At 36.9% G+C, this 14,596-nt stretch overlaps 2 protein-coding genes across 2 annotated transcripts; one reads left to right on the top strand and one right to left on the bottom strand.

The window, feature by feature from the left end:
* The first annotated feature begins 2,624 nt into the window (after positions 1-2,624).
* On the top strand, positions 2,625-3,749 carry LOC121761057. The gene is made up of 4 exons (XM_042156642.1): positions 2,625-3,031; positions 3,111-3,332; positions 3,450-3,501; positions 3,592-3,749. The coding sequence occupies exons 1-4, from the start codon at positions 2,665-2,667 to the stop codon at positions 3,674-3,676; spliced, it is 726 nt and encodes a 241-aa protein (XP_042012576.1). The 5' UTR covers positions 2,625-2,664; the 3' UTR covers positions 3,677-3,749.
* Positions 3,750-9,632: 5,883 nt separating this feature from the next.
* On the bottom strand, positions 9,633-10,187 carry LOC121760354 (protein FAR1-RELATED SEQUENCE 9-like). Its single transcript, XM_042156036.1, has one exon. It carries the CDS (start codon positions 10,185-10,187, stop codon positions 9,633-9,635), a length of 555 nt encoding a protein of 184 aa, XP_042011970.1.
* Between the last annotated feature and the right edge of the window lie 4,409 nt (positions 10,188-14,596).

The raw sequence follows: 14,596 nt of genomic DNA, 5'->3' as shown, positions 1-14,596 counted from the left end.
TCTATTATTAAAATGAAATTAAGAGCATCCACAATGGTGAGCTTGTGCTCACCGTCCGTCCGTGCCGCTGGCAAGGACACGCTCCGCCGCCGCTGCGCTCTTGCCGCTGGCACGGACGTGCTCTTAGCTAAGACTTAAGAGCACGGCCGTGCCAGCGGCAAGAGCACGGGGCGGCGACGTGGCATGCTCTAATTGGCCCGTTGATTTATCATTTTTTATTATTTTTTTTAAGATCAAAAAAATCTGAAAAATTCAAAATTAATAAAAAAATATTTTCCCACTTCCTAATAAAATATATCCATTTTTCCACACTTTTAATTTATTTTTTTTCATTATTTTTACCCCAAAATTCATACTTTCATCTATAAATACTCTCATTTCAAACACAAAAAAATGACACTATACCAAACAACTCTCTCAATCTCAAATTTTAGGATTTTAATTATGTAATTTTAAATTTTTAGGATTCTAATTATGTAATTTTTATTTTGTAGGAGTTTAATTATGCAATTTTTATTATTTTTATAATTTGTAATATTATACGGCAACGAGTAGTGGTTTTTTTAATTTTTAGGATTTTAATTATGTAATTTTTAATTTTAGGCTTTTAATTATGTCTTTTAAATTTATTTGTAATTTGTAATGTTATTTCAGTTTTTTTAATGAATTTTCATATTATGGAAATGTTTTTGTTTAATTGAATTGTGCTCGTCCTTGCAGAAGAGCACAGCTGTGGGTGTTGTGCTCTTGCCAGAGAGCAGGCAGAAAAAGTGGGGCCGGCCCACAACCGTGCCGCTGGCAAGAGCACGGTTGCGGATGCTCTAAGAGCATCCGCAACAGTGGCGCTGCTCGCCACCGCCGTCCGCGCCGCTGGCACGGACGCCACCCGCCGCCGCTGGCACGGACGCCACCCGCTGCCGCTGGCACGGCGCTGCTCGATGCATCGAGCAGCGCCGTGCCAGCGAGCAGCTGACGTGGCGCACCCTCATTCGTCAACGGCATAGCCGTTGGGTTTAAATAATTTTTTTTTAAAAAAATCGGTTTTTAATTAAAAAAACCGATAAAAAATAATTTTTTTTTTCACTTCCCAAAAAAATTATATCCGTTTATAACCGTTTTTTGCTACTTTTTAATTTTTTTTAATTTTTTTTACCCCAAAAATACACACTTTCATCTATAAATACCCCCAATTTCACTCCCAAAAATTCACATCAAACTACACAAATCTCATCATCATTCTCTCATGTCCATTCTCATCTTCAATCTCTCATATCCATTTTCATATTTATTCTCTCATACCCTACAACATCACTATGTCTGGCCAAGGCGATAACCCTACGGGCTCCCACGGTTGGAACCCCGAATGGTTCGGTTCACAACCGTTTCCTAGTCCGGAAACGGAATATTCGGCCCCTCCTCAAACCCAAGATTCGGCCGTTCCGCGTGGCTACCGTCCATACCCAATCGACGACCAAGGTGCCTCCGAAGGATGATACGGGTGGACACCGGAGCCTAGGCCGACCGGCGGAGATGGATAAATTGTTCAAGGCGTACTTCGAAATCTCCGAAGATGCGGCGGTTGGCACGAACCAATCGGGCGATCACTTTTGGTGGCGCGTATCTCGCCAGTACAATGCAAACCGGCCGCCGGGAACGATCGAGCGCAGCGAGAGTATGGTGCGCAACTGCATCGGTCGAGCCAACGACGAAATTGGCAAGTTCAATGGCTATTTCCTCCAGGAGTCGCGGAATGCCGGGAGCGGCCGGAGCGAGGTCGACATCATCACTGTGGCGCTGAGCACATACCAATCCATGAACGGTAAGTCGTTCAAGTACCTCAACGTTTGGCAGGAAACGCAGTTCCACCCGATGTATCTGGGAGGCGTAGCATCCTCCTCTAGCGGCTCCTCCAAACGGTCAAGGTCGGTATCCCTATCCGACTCCGGCTCCGAAGAAGTGGCTAGCCAACTCGCCGGAGCTAACTTGGGTAGCCCCGGCAACGCCGACCGCAAGGAAAGAAGAAGGCGGCTCCGCGACTCCATCGGCCCCGCCCCCGCCCCCGCCCCCGCCCCCGAACCCGCACCCTATGTTCCACCTCCACCCCCGAACAACTCGTTGTGGGCCCTTTTGGCCCAACTCAATATGGCCGATAGGTCAACTATGACCCCCCACGCAACTTCAAACGCACGAGGGCATGATAGTGGGTCTCCAAAAACAATTGGGGTTGTTGCCGCCGGATGAGTAGTCTTCCTCGGGTAATATTAGCCAATAATTATGTAATTTTTAATTTTTAGTATTTTAATTATGTAATTTTTAATTTTTAGGATTTTAATTATGTCTTTTTTATTTTATTTGTATTTTGTAATATTTATTGTGATTTTTTAATGAATTTTAGTATTATGGAAATGTTTATATTTAATTGAATATTAAATTAATTGTGCTCGTCCTTGCGGAAGAGCACAGTTGTGGGTGTTGTGCTCTTGCCAGAGAGGAGGCATGAATAGTATTGCCCGGGCCCACAACCGTGCTGCTGGCAAGAGCACGGTTGTGGATGCTCTAAGGTTAATGGCCCTACATTAAATTCATGGCTACCATTCGATATGGTAGAAGATATTTCAAAATGGAAAAAAGACCGCGGGAGATAACTCCAAATTTCCTATTTCCATGGCGATTTCTCTAGCTTCAACTATTATCGCTCCACTGTCTCTCCCTTGCCGCCGCCGCATCCACCCGATTTCCAGTCCAAATCACCAGCAAAAGACAGGCGAATTCCGGCTTTGCGCGAAGAATCCAACCAACGACACATCAATTAATAACACAGACAAAGTCGAACCTGAAAATCTGCTGCTGAAAATCGCCTGGTACGGATCGGAATTCCTAGGAATAGCGGCCTCTCTCCTCCGCTCTCCGTCAGAAACTGCGGATTCCGGAGCTGACGTGGAGCTCTGTGCCGACGGATTGGGGAAAATCGATCGAGCCGCTGTTGTGGAGACGATCAAACAGGATTTCAACCGATCCTATTTCGTGACAGGTAGAATTTGTATATTGCAGCTGAATGAATGGATTGCATTGATTGAGTTGTGGATTTTTCCATTTTGCGATTGCTTCAGGAAATGTGACGGTGGATGCTTATGAAGAAGAGTGTGAATTCGCAGATCCAGCGGGTTCATTCAGAGGTCTGAGTCGGTTCAAGAGAAATTGTACAAATTTTGGTTATTTAATCGAGAGATCGAATATGAAGCTGATGAAATGGGAGGATTTTGAGGATAAATGGATCGGTCACTGGCGTTTCAGCTGTGTCATGTCGTTTCCATGGAAGCCGATTCTCTCTGGTATGTATGTATGCATGCATGTATGTATGTATGTATGTATGTATGTATGTATGTATGTATGTATGTATGTATGTATGTATGTATGTGGAGAGTGATGGTTGTTGTGGGATATTGCAGCTACTGGTTATACTGAGTATTTCTTTGATGAGAAATCTGGAAAAGTATGCAGGTATCTATTTGTATTTTCTCAAAATTCTTTGAATTTGGTATGTCTATAGTTTCTATTGTTACTATTATCATTAATTTACCCATGTTTCAGGCATGTTGAATACTGGAATGTACCCAAAATGACTCTTCTGAAGCAGCTTTTAAAGCCTAGCAAGAGCAGCAATAAGTCAAGTTGAGTTTGTAATTAGTGAGACATTGTTGTAACTCTGTGAGACATTGAAAGGAGAAATATATACTGGTTCTTTCAAAGGCTGAGTTGATAGTAAATCGGTTGAGATCTTCGAGCTCGATAATTTAATCGAGCCAAGTCGGGTTTGATGATAATGCTCGGTTTGTTGGGCTCACAATGAACAAGTTCAAGAAACTTTTTAATCAAACTAAGGCGAGTAATGGATTGTTTTCTCTCAATGTGGTCTATTTTATTGTCTCATAGTATCATGTAGACTAAATGCCCAATTTGGTCCTTAACATATTGCGATTTATTGATTTTGGTCCAAAATATTATCTTTTGAATTATTCGGTCCCTCACAAATAAAAACGGGGCACATTTAGTCCGAATTTGACGGAACCATTAAAAGTTAACGGTCAACGAATCTTAATTCGATTTTGACCGCATCTCCGCCGTCTGGCTCGCCGGCACCGAGCTCCTCCGCACCAGCACCCCCGAGCCCATCCCTCACAGAATCTCCTGGACCTTCCGCAAAGACAACACCCGCTACTCCTCCCTCCTCACCTTCACAACAATCAATTCCAGATCATTCTATAACTATTGCATAACACAAATTAACCAACAATTCATAACTAAAATGGTGAAGTCAACAAATTTTCAATAAACCCTAATTGGCGATTGGTGAACAGAAAGTATTTGGGGGAAATGATTGTTTACCGGCGTATTCACAGATAAATCTTCCGGCGGTGATCAGCTCCGCTGCATAGAGGCCCCAGCCCTTTTTCTCGTGTTTTACAATCTTCAACCTCAAATTCACCCCGCACTGAGTCGCCCTGTTGCCGCATAGAGAGTCACACTTGCAACTAGGTCCGCATTATGTACTGAATTTTCGTTTTAAGTAGTGATCTATTGCAACAACGTTCAAATACTATGGCCTATAGAAATTGAACGGGTGGAGTAAAATCTTTTAAAGATGTAACTTTTAAAATAAGTATTAATTGTGATGCATTACATGTAATAAAATTTGTTTTATAATAAACAGTAGTATTAAAGTAATTAATATATTCATACACGATGATTAACATAAAAAAAAGTTGAGAGCATCGCTCTCATCAACTCCATAAATAGTACTACTACTACAACAAAACTTTTTGAATCCCTTTGTTTTTGCATGCCCACCAAACTTTTTTATAACATGTAACCAAACTTTATTTTTATAGTAAAAAACAAATTATAGAATAAAAAATACTATATTTTCTAGGCGGTCAAATAAAAAAACACTATATTTCTTATTAGATAAAAAAGCTATTTATACTAGTAATATTACGTGATTTCACAAAATCAGGTTTTGAATTGCGCGATAAATAAAATTGATATATATACGAGAGGAAAACATAGAGAGATACCGTGAAATCGTATTATCTTCGATGGCTGTGGTGGGAAACCCTAATTTGTGGATTGGAGAAACAGCATCTGATGTGGTAAACGAAAAAGAGGTGATGAGATTCAGGAAATCGATGCCGCCATCGGAATTCACAGATTTCGATGGTGTAGTGCGTTTTTTCAAACAAGAGCTGATCTTCGAAAAGGAAGATTTTGATCTTATGAGAGATTATTGCGACAGTGATGATGATGAATTGATAGAGGAGAAGGAAAAAAGTCTTCCCTTCCAATCCAAATATCATCATTATTGTATATATTAATTTCATTTAATTTGGGAGTATTTGGTATGAAGATGATATTTTAGGGTTTTGATGTGGATGTGAAGCTTCATCGTTGGCGGGGCTGGTATTTCGTCCACCTTCCTCATCGTCATGATTATGTGTACGAGCGAGCAACGTTGCGATTGATGAAATCAATGTTGACATGGTATAGTATTTAACGATCAAATGTTTGTTCATTTATGATTGTAACATGTTTAAATTGCAGAAAACCAAAACTTTCGAGCTTGTGGAAATTGTCAAGGCTGTCAAATGAAGAAGATGCTACTAATAATATCACTAGCTCAAGGTTTGATTGTTCCATTTCTTCTACTACTATGTTTTATATCTATTACATATGTTGTCCAGTTATATGTCATGTTTTAACAAGTTCTTGCTACTTCTACTACTATATTTATGTTTCATATTTAATGTTTGAACAATTCTAATTATTATCAGTATTTGCACTCATCCTTTCCTTCCCTTTCTTGATGGAGAATTGGATTGGTTGTGTTCTCATAATTAATCTCCCGGCCTCCATTATTCTTCCTGAAAATTGGGATTTTTGAGTTCATATGAGAATTTTGAATCTAGAGGAAGTAAGCATTTTGTGAGCTACAATTGTGACTAAGATTGGTGAAGTAAATAAAACCTGTGCGTTTGTATTGAAATGTTTCTGCTTCGTTGAAGATGAGCGTGACCTTAGTTCTTCGACTGAAGTTGATGGACAAGCGCCACAGCCGGAAGTTGAGACGACGACAAATGAAGATGCTCGATTTCAAGAGTAATTGATTCGATAGGATGCAATAAGAAAATTTTACATATTTAAAGATTTAATGGAAAAGAGTGACAATTATTGTGGTATGGACCGAAATGAAAAAGAGTGACAATTATTGTAGGAGGAAGCGAGTAAAGATTTTTACATATTTAAATATTTAATGGAAAGTGAAAATATTATATTCCAACCTCATCTATTATCGTATGAGTATATAGTAGAAATAGATCATTTGGGACATCAAGAGTTTTAATATATTAATTGAAAAAAAAATGTAATTGTGATACCCAGGTTAGTTTATTAAAAAAATATCTATAAATAAATATAAATTATTTTTGATGAGAAAAAAATATATATAACATATTTTCATGAGACATAGAAAGTAATAATTGCAAATATATACTTATTAAAAATAGTAAAGAGATAAAACGAGATGATTAATAGGGATCGACCAAAGTTAGCAAAATTTTAGACAAATAATAGGACCCACCACAACAAAAAATTGGATAAAGACACTTTTTAATACTATTAAGAATGCTAATTTATGTGTCTAATTACCATAAATGTTTTATAAAGTGTCCTTATTGTTAGTGTCCCAGCTAAAATTAGGAAACACAAATAAAAACGTTCTAAAAAAGCAACATATTAAGATAATTTGCCTTCAACTTAGGGACGCTTTCTTTTGCATCTTAAATTATGATTGTTTTTAAAAAAAAATTAAAACACTAGTAATTGGGCCTCAAATTTTGTGTCCTTAAAAGTTTTTTTAGTGATCCGATGGTGTAAATGTTATTACTAGGAGTATAATACTTATTGTCTACATAAATAAAATAGTTAAAAATATAAGTAAATAAAATAAAATAAAAATACCTATATTAGGCCATAAGGAGACCCTATCTTCATGGACTGAAAGCCGACGAGGGAGTCCAAGTACTTTCCTATACGTGCTAGTGGATACATACAATACAACGTCGCTAATAAAATTTAATCAGAAATTATTTTAGATTAATTAGGAATTCCTACTATGTCAACATCCACAAACCATTCCTCTTCTCACATTATTTCAGATTAATTAGGAATTCCAACTATTTCAGCATCCACAACCCATTCCTCTATGGCTCCTCTATCTATCGCTCTCCCTTGCCATATCATTATCTCTCTCGTCTACGATAACACGGTATAGGGAATCTAATATCGTTACCGTATCGAATCTTTTGATACGGTATGATACCGTACCGAAAAATCGGTATTTTCGATACGGTAAGTCCGGTATTCCGGTATAATTAATTCCTCACTCGGGTTACTTCAAAGTATTGATGCACCTGATTGGATCCAACTATATTCCTATTGGCACGTCCTGTGGATGCTGACACTCATAGTCCTGTAGATGCTTAGAAAGGTGTTTGAAGGAGTTGCTAGAATTGTTTATCATCCCTGATTATTCCACATAAATTAGATATGTAATTAGTAGATATGTTGGTGAATGTGTTATTTTGTGACTATGGTATTGAATTGATATATCAGGTTTAAACAAGTTTTAGGTATGCATGATTTTGACATCATGTTTTTCATGTATGTTATATGTCATGGAGATTTGTTCACGTTAATAAACTGCACAACACATTAGGAGCAATGTATTAAATTTGTTGGAATATACTCCCTCTGTCTCATTAGAAATGAAACGTTTTCCATTAAAAATAAAATGTTTCCTAAAATGGAAACATCTCTATCTCTACTTTTCCTTCTGTCTTACTTTACTCCCGCTTCATTAACTCACAAAACAACACTACATAAAAATCCGTGTCGATTCCCAAATATTGCATATTTAATGGGACAGATGGAGTATATTACTTTAAACCGAAATATTTGTGTTGCTTCTATGTTGGGACAAAACAATCTCATTCATTATTACCAATATATTTGTGAATGTACACATAGCGAGAACTGTTCTGCTGCACAACTTGTGTGAGCGTTATGTGAGCGACTTTGATCCACGTAGGAGAGAGAGGAAACACGTTCTTATTTTTTATTTCTTTTCTCTTTCTATTTATACCTTTTATCTCTCTCCTTTTAGATTTCAGAATTTTGAATATATCTCTTCCTCTTTGGATTTTTTTCTGCATCGCCGTGAGTTTGTCGGAAATTCGGCGCAGAACGTCACGGCGGGATCGGACATCAATTCGGCGGCGCTCGGGCGCGCCCAGGGGTTGGCGACCTTCGCAGATCTGCAGACTTGGGCGACCGCTGAGACATAAACTTTGTCTTCATGGTGGGGGAGTTCAACGGAAGCACGATCAACACAATAGGTTGTAATCCCGTGGGAAATCCGGAGAGGGATCTGGTGGTGGCAGCGCTGGATTTTTTGGTGAATGCTTTTTCACCATCGGTCAAATTCCTCAATTTAATGAAAAGGAACGAGGGGTGTGCGGTGGGGTGGATTTTATGTTTGTGGAATTTTTCAAGAATATAATCTTGGAAGATGAAACTAGAAGAGATCGAGATGCAGTAAATCATTAATAATTTCTCTTCTGATTAACTTAAACAACAAAATGTCGTCTAAAATTTGTTGCATCAGTGTAGCAAAAAACAAGAAATATGCACTTGTCAAATTACTGTAACTCTTGAATGTTGAGATACTACTTCGGTTTTGTTATACGCTTATATGTCACTGGCTCGTGTTTTAGTTTTTGATGTTTTGATTTTATGCTTTCTTCCAAATCTGCAGAACTATTAGGCGATATGAGTAGTTTATACTATTAATTCATATTGAAGGTTGGGCATGAGATGGATGTTCAGCCTCCAAAAGCAGACTACTTATGTCGGTTTCGTCATCACTCATGATATAAGTGACTAGTAATAACTGAATTATTACTGTTGACCATTAAAGAAATCTCATTCTCGTAATAAGTTTCTGATCAAATAAAGTAGCATCTCAATTCAGCACTACTCCATTCATTAGCTTTGAAGTTTCTGAAAAACACTGCTAATTATTTCAATTGTCTATTCTTTATTATGTGTGTTTTGTACACAATTACCTATTTCAGTTCAATTATTGTGGAGTACATATTTTATCCATAAAAATATCACGAAATAAATGACCAATCTCATAAAACCAAATTTAATGCATAGAGAAGATGAAAATAAATGATTAATCTCATTAAAAAACTAGATGTACTCTCATGGTATTATATTAGCAGCAATACAAAAACAACATAAAAAATAATTTCAATAACTATGGAGATCAGTCTTTTTCGTTTGCAAAACCATTGTCGCCGTAACCATCATATGCGACTAATATGAAATAGTAAAGTTAAATTGATTGATTATTAAAACAACCATAAAATATAAATGATAAAATTCAACATCAATTCACATACCAGTCATGCAATTTTGGACAATTATGTTTGTCATGTGATACTCCACTTAGTCCACATCCATGACAAGCTCTAGCCTTTAAAGTTGACTTCTCATTTGACGATAACATTCTCTTACACGCATCCCTTTGTTCTTATATTAGAAGGATCGCCAATATTTCTGGGTTTATCTAAGTTCTTCCTTGTTTGACTACTGGGCACAGTGGTTGAACTAGCACCCATCTCTTTGATTTTTCCATGCAAGGAATCAAGTTGTTCATTCAAAAACTTTGTCCCCTCATCAGTCAAAGATGCATAATCAATCAATATTGAAGCCTTATAGGATAACTTGGAGCGTCGAGTCATCAAAAGTCTTGTTGGATCATCGTTGGTATTTTCATCATCTAGTGCATAAACAACACCAATCTTTGCTTCTTGCGTCCATCTTGTGAGTACATACTTCTTAGGTAGTTCAAATATTTGGCTAATCCGGAAGAAAGCTAGCATGTGTCTGCACGGAATGCCATCAAACTCGAATTTTCCACAACTACAAGATATATGATCTCTTTGTCTATCATGCATGAGTTGCCTTGGTTTTGAGGATGAACTTTGAAAACTTACAACATTGTAAATCATGATATCATCTCTTGTAGTGGTATGCTCCACAAAGTAACCATGACTTTGACTCATTTCATCTTAAAACTCCGTCCATTTTTTCTTCTTGTAGACTTTAACCATTTGCGTTTCCATCGGCCAATTTGTTTTTATTTTGGGATGCTCATTCATGTCAATATGATCAGCAACTAACTCATTGTGTCTTTGGTGTCTTAGTGCTCGATTGAATCGAGTGATAAAATCCATCAATGAGTTCTTGTGAGAGACATACTTTTTGAAAAATGAATGCGAACTCTCAGATCTCTGACTACTTGACATCCCAGCAAAAAATACATGACTAAAGTATACCGGAACCCACTTATGCCGCAATTCATACATCAACAAGATCCAACTATTTTGCTCTAAGTTAGCAGATCTAATAACATCTTTCCAACCATGCTCGAATTCCTTAGGAGAAGTAGAATTTTTTATAACATTTTTTATGCTCTGATAATGCTCTCGGAAAGTCACTGCTGAAATCTTTTCCAGAAATTTATTCAATATGTGCCACAAACAATAACGTTATACTATTTTCGGCAAAACTTGTGCAAGTGCTTTCGTCGTAGCAGGATCTTGATCAGTGATGATTGCTTTTGATGCACTTGTTGGCATAGCTTCCATGAACTTATTAAGCAGCCACAAATATGATTCTGTCTTCTCATCACTTAGAAATCCACAACCAAAAACAATTGTTGATGGTGATGATTTACTCCTACGAACAGTGTAAAAATCATTCCTTACTTATTAGTGTTATAGGTAGAATCAAACACAACATCACTGAATACACTATAAGCACTCCTTGATTTATGATCTGCCCAAAAACATCTTTTGAACCTATTATCTGAATCTGTCTCATAGTCAAAGAAAAATGATGAATTTTTCTCCTTTTCAGATGTAAAGAATTCTACCAAAGTTTCGGCGTCGATCCCCTTCTGTTCATCCCTCATATCTCTCTCAAGATTCCTGATATCTCTTTCAGTGCAACCTACACTTTCAGGTCCCCCCATGCTCTATCTCCATTAGTTGCATTTGCTGACAGGTCGGTATATTAGCTTCTGAAAATTGTTGTGTCAACACTCTCTTCGCAGCAGAGACACTACGGTGTGATCGGAGTAAATGCACCTTTGAAGGAGTAGAAAGTCTATGATTATGACCTTCAGTGAATAAGCTAATACTCCAAGAGGGTCCAGTTTGTTGTTTGACAATGGAGATCTTTGCCTTTCAATCAGTTTTAACTTCACCACGAGCTCTTTTCTTGATCGGGCCACCACTCGACGCTCGATTTTTTGAGCGGACTTCATCAGTTTGACCAGCTTTAAAGCATACAAATTGTTTCCAAACAACTTCATTCATCTTATTCTTTTTGTTGGAATCTTGAATTTAAGATGTCCGGTCAATGAAGTTTGACCAATAATAAATGTGACGAGACATTTAATTTTTTAGAAATTAAATGATATAGCATCGATCTACGTTCCGCGTAGATGACCGTGGTATATTCACTTTCTCAAATCCGATTCTCGGTGAGTGAGAAATAGTGGATAAAAGTTGGTCACATTGTAGCTTTTGATAAAGCTATGAGTTGAAAGTGTAGGGAGTAATTAACTAGTGTTAATTATCCCACATAGGAGATGAGACACATCTTTAAATGTGTATTTATTAAGTGACTTACTACACTTAGTAATTATCGTGGACTAAGATGGGTGAAAGAGCTCACACGCGCGACGAGCCGAGCCGTGCCCGTGCCTGCACCCGTGCCCTTGCCCTTGGTCTTGGACTTGGACTTGGATCTTGACAATTGGTCTTTGGGCTTGTCCCTGGACCCAGACTTAATGTTTTGGACCACCTCAGTTTTGGGCTGCAGCCTGATCAACTCGACATGTTGCGCCTTGATCAGCAGCGTGATCAACTCGTCCTGCTGTGCCTTGAGCGATGGCTTGATCAGTGTCTTGATCAAGTCGCTTCACGAAGTCCACATGTGGCGGTTGAACTAGGGCGTGTACAACATCTAGATTCAACGTCGACCACTCCAGCTTACAAACTCGTAACGGCCGGGGGTTACAGGCCAGCCATGATGAGCCATGATGACAGCCATCAAGGCTGAGTTGACCCCCCGCAGTGGACCAAGCCTATAAATAGGCTAGTCATTCCTTGCATTAGGAGATGGAACAACATACTCACAAGCATCATACTCTCTTTGCATTGTCTTTCTTCCCGAAGCTCTGCCCTCTCATCTTCCAGTTCGCCGGAGCTCTGTTGATTGCGGTGCTGCTTCACCAGAGACGTAGTCGTTTTATCTTTGGGGACGACACGTCAAACCGAGAGCACTACCGGGGCGTATCTCGTCTTGCGGAAAGAGGCCTCCTCGACTCGGCTAAGTTTTATTTCCAGTTTACAGTTTCGATTTCATTGTAATTTTCAGTTTTAGTTCTTCCTTCTTGGGTTGTATTACGCCCGGTATTGTTTATCTCTTGTAATTCCAGCAACTTTCTCCATCACTTTTTGCTATTGCTTATTCTTGCACTAAAACCAGCTTCACGTGCATATTGATTATAGAATTCAAATGCATCATCTATTGATGCAAATTTCATTCCAATTCCTGGCTTTCGATCATTCGCAGTTTGAGACATATGCAGTTCATCATTCATATTTTCACTCCTTAGACTAAAAAATAAATTTTAAAAAATATTAATATATACAAAAAGTAAGTAGCAAACAATACTAGAGCCTAAATAAAACTAAAGATTAGTAGTTGATTTAGGATTTACAACATTACGCATGTTGTTTAATTAGTTTCTGAACTAAAAACGTATGCAACACAATAATTGTTCTACTAAATTTCTCCAGAGACCAAACTTTTTAACTACAAAATCTATAATTTCACTATTTTGAATAAACATAAGGCAAATAGACTAAAAATATTACCTGACCAAATTTGATGCAACTCAGTAGAAAATCCAGAGAGGGAGAGAGGATACTTCAACAATTCTGATGGAGGAAACATATAAAGGGTTGCAGAATATATAATTTTAATAAAATAGGTCCAATAAATTTGTACAAGTACACAGAGAAATAAAAAAAGAAAACAAATCTAAGCCTAAAATATTGAATAAAGTAAGATATATTCCATTATAATGCGTAGGGAGAGAATAGAATCCAAACCAGAAAGAACTAAAATTTCGGACTATCTCCTACGAGGATTAGAGTCTCACACAAGTTGTGCAGTAGAACAATTCTCGTATCACATATATCTTTTAATGCGTGAAGCTAAGGCAATATGGAATCAAGAATAAAATTCTTACTTAGAAGTATTATATGCAATCATTCACTAGATAAGTGTCGATGTACTTATTTCTTTTCTTCATAAAATCAATTCTAATTACCTATTCTTTTTTCCTTTGAAGTGACGAAATAATAATCTAAGCTTACTTTTGAGCCACGCACATTTATTGACAATATAAATTTTATTCCCATTCACATACAGTAATATATAAGTAGAATTTTGTTAGTTATTTAGACACGATTCCTAAAATTCTTTTTAATTACTATTATATTTAAAAATTTATTTATATTTTAATAAAATTTCGTGTTAAATAAGAAAAAATACTTCACTTACCGACGTAGTATTATAAATTTGCTCATTTTATCTTTGCTGAATTTTAATTTCGCTGCACAGAAATTGCAGTATGGTGCGTCACATGCAATAGATGGTCGGCTGTAGTGGAAGAGGCGGCGGTCACGGATCAGAGGCGCCACTCTCAATATCAACAGTGGGACCTCCTAACCTATATATATATATATATATATATATATATATATATATATATATATATATATAATACGTTCACATATATAGATATACTCCATAAAATTGAAAAAAAGAGAGAATAGTCTATCAAATTTTTAAAAAATCACCTAGAATAATGTGAATACATAATGAAAAAGAAATTAAATATAAATATATGTGTATTAATAGTTTATATTGTAATTTGAAAAGTTTTTAAATTTCAAAATTTTATTCTATTTATAAAAACTAGATATCTTATATAGTGTAATTTCTATATTTCTACCACTTCCATTTGTCAGTTTCTAATTAGTGGGACATACCACGTTATCATGTCACCTGGTGTGTCCGGATCACTGAATATTTTCTCCTCTTGTAGGAGTCCTACAATAGGACGAACTAAAAAGGAAAGAGTGTCTCAATTATTTTAGATGTCATGATTTTCTTTCCACGTAATTTATACTTCTACTTTTATTAGTTCATACTCCGTATATGATATACTATCAAATATCAAGGGTATAAATTTTATAAAAATAGTCTGGGAGTAAAATATGAGACAAATATTCAATATATATATATATATATATATATATATATATAATACGGAGTACTAATTTTTAGATATTTAATAAAATAATTATGGTATATTGGCACCTAATATCAT

The sequence above is a fragment of the Salvia splendens genome, chromosome 13 (genome assembly GCF_004379255.2).
Source record: "Salvia splendens isolate huo1 chromosome 13, SspV2, whole genome shotgun sequence".
In the NCBI taxonomy this organism is placed as follows: domain Eukaryota; kingdom Viridiplantae; phylum Streptophyta; class Magnoliopsida; order Lamiales; family Lamiaceae; genus Salvia; species Salvia splendens.
This window is presented reverse-complemented; position numbering and strand designations above follow the sequence as displayed.

What these genes read in the sequence shown, in the direction of transcription:
- LOC121761057 (XM_042156642.1), top strand. Translation starts at nt 2,665, where the DNA reads ATGGCGATTTCTCTAGCTTCAACTATTATCGCTCCACTGTCTCTCCCT. An exon ending in CCGATCCTATTTCGTGACAG is followed by an intron (nt 3,032 to 3,110) that starts GTAGAATTTGTA and finishes CGATTGCTTCAG; the next exon opens with GAAATGTGACGGTGGATGCT. An exon ending in AAATCTGGAAAAGTATGCAG is followed by an intron (nt 3,502 to 3,591) that starts GTATCTATTTGT and finishes CCCATGTTTCAG; the next exon opens with GCATGTTGAATACTGGAATG.
- LOC121760354 (XM_042156036.1), bottom strand. Translation starts at nt 10,187, where the DNA reads ATGAGTCAAAGTCATGGTTACTTTGTGGAGCATACCACTACAAGAGAT.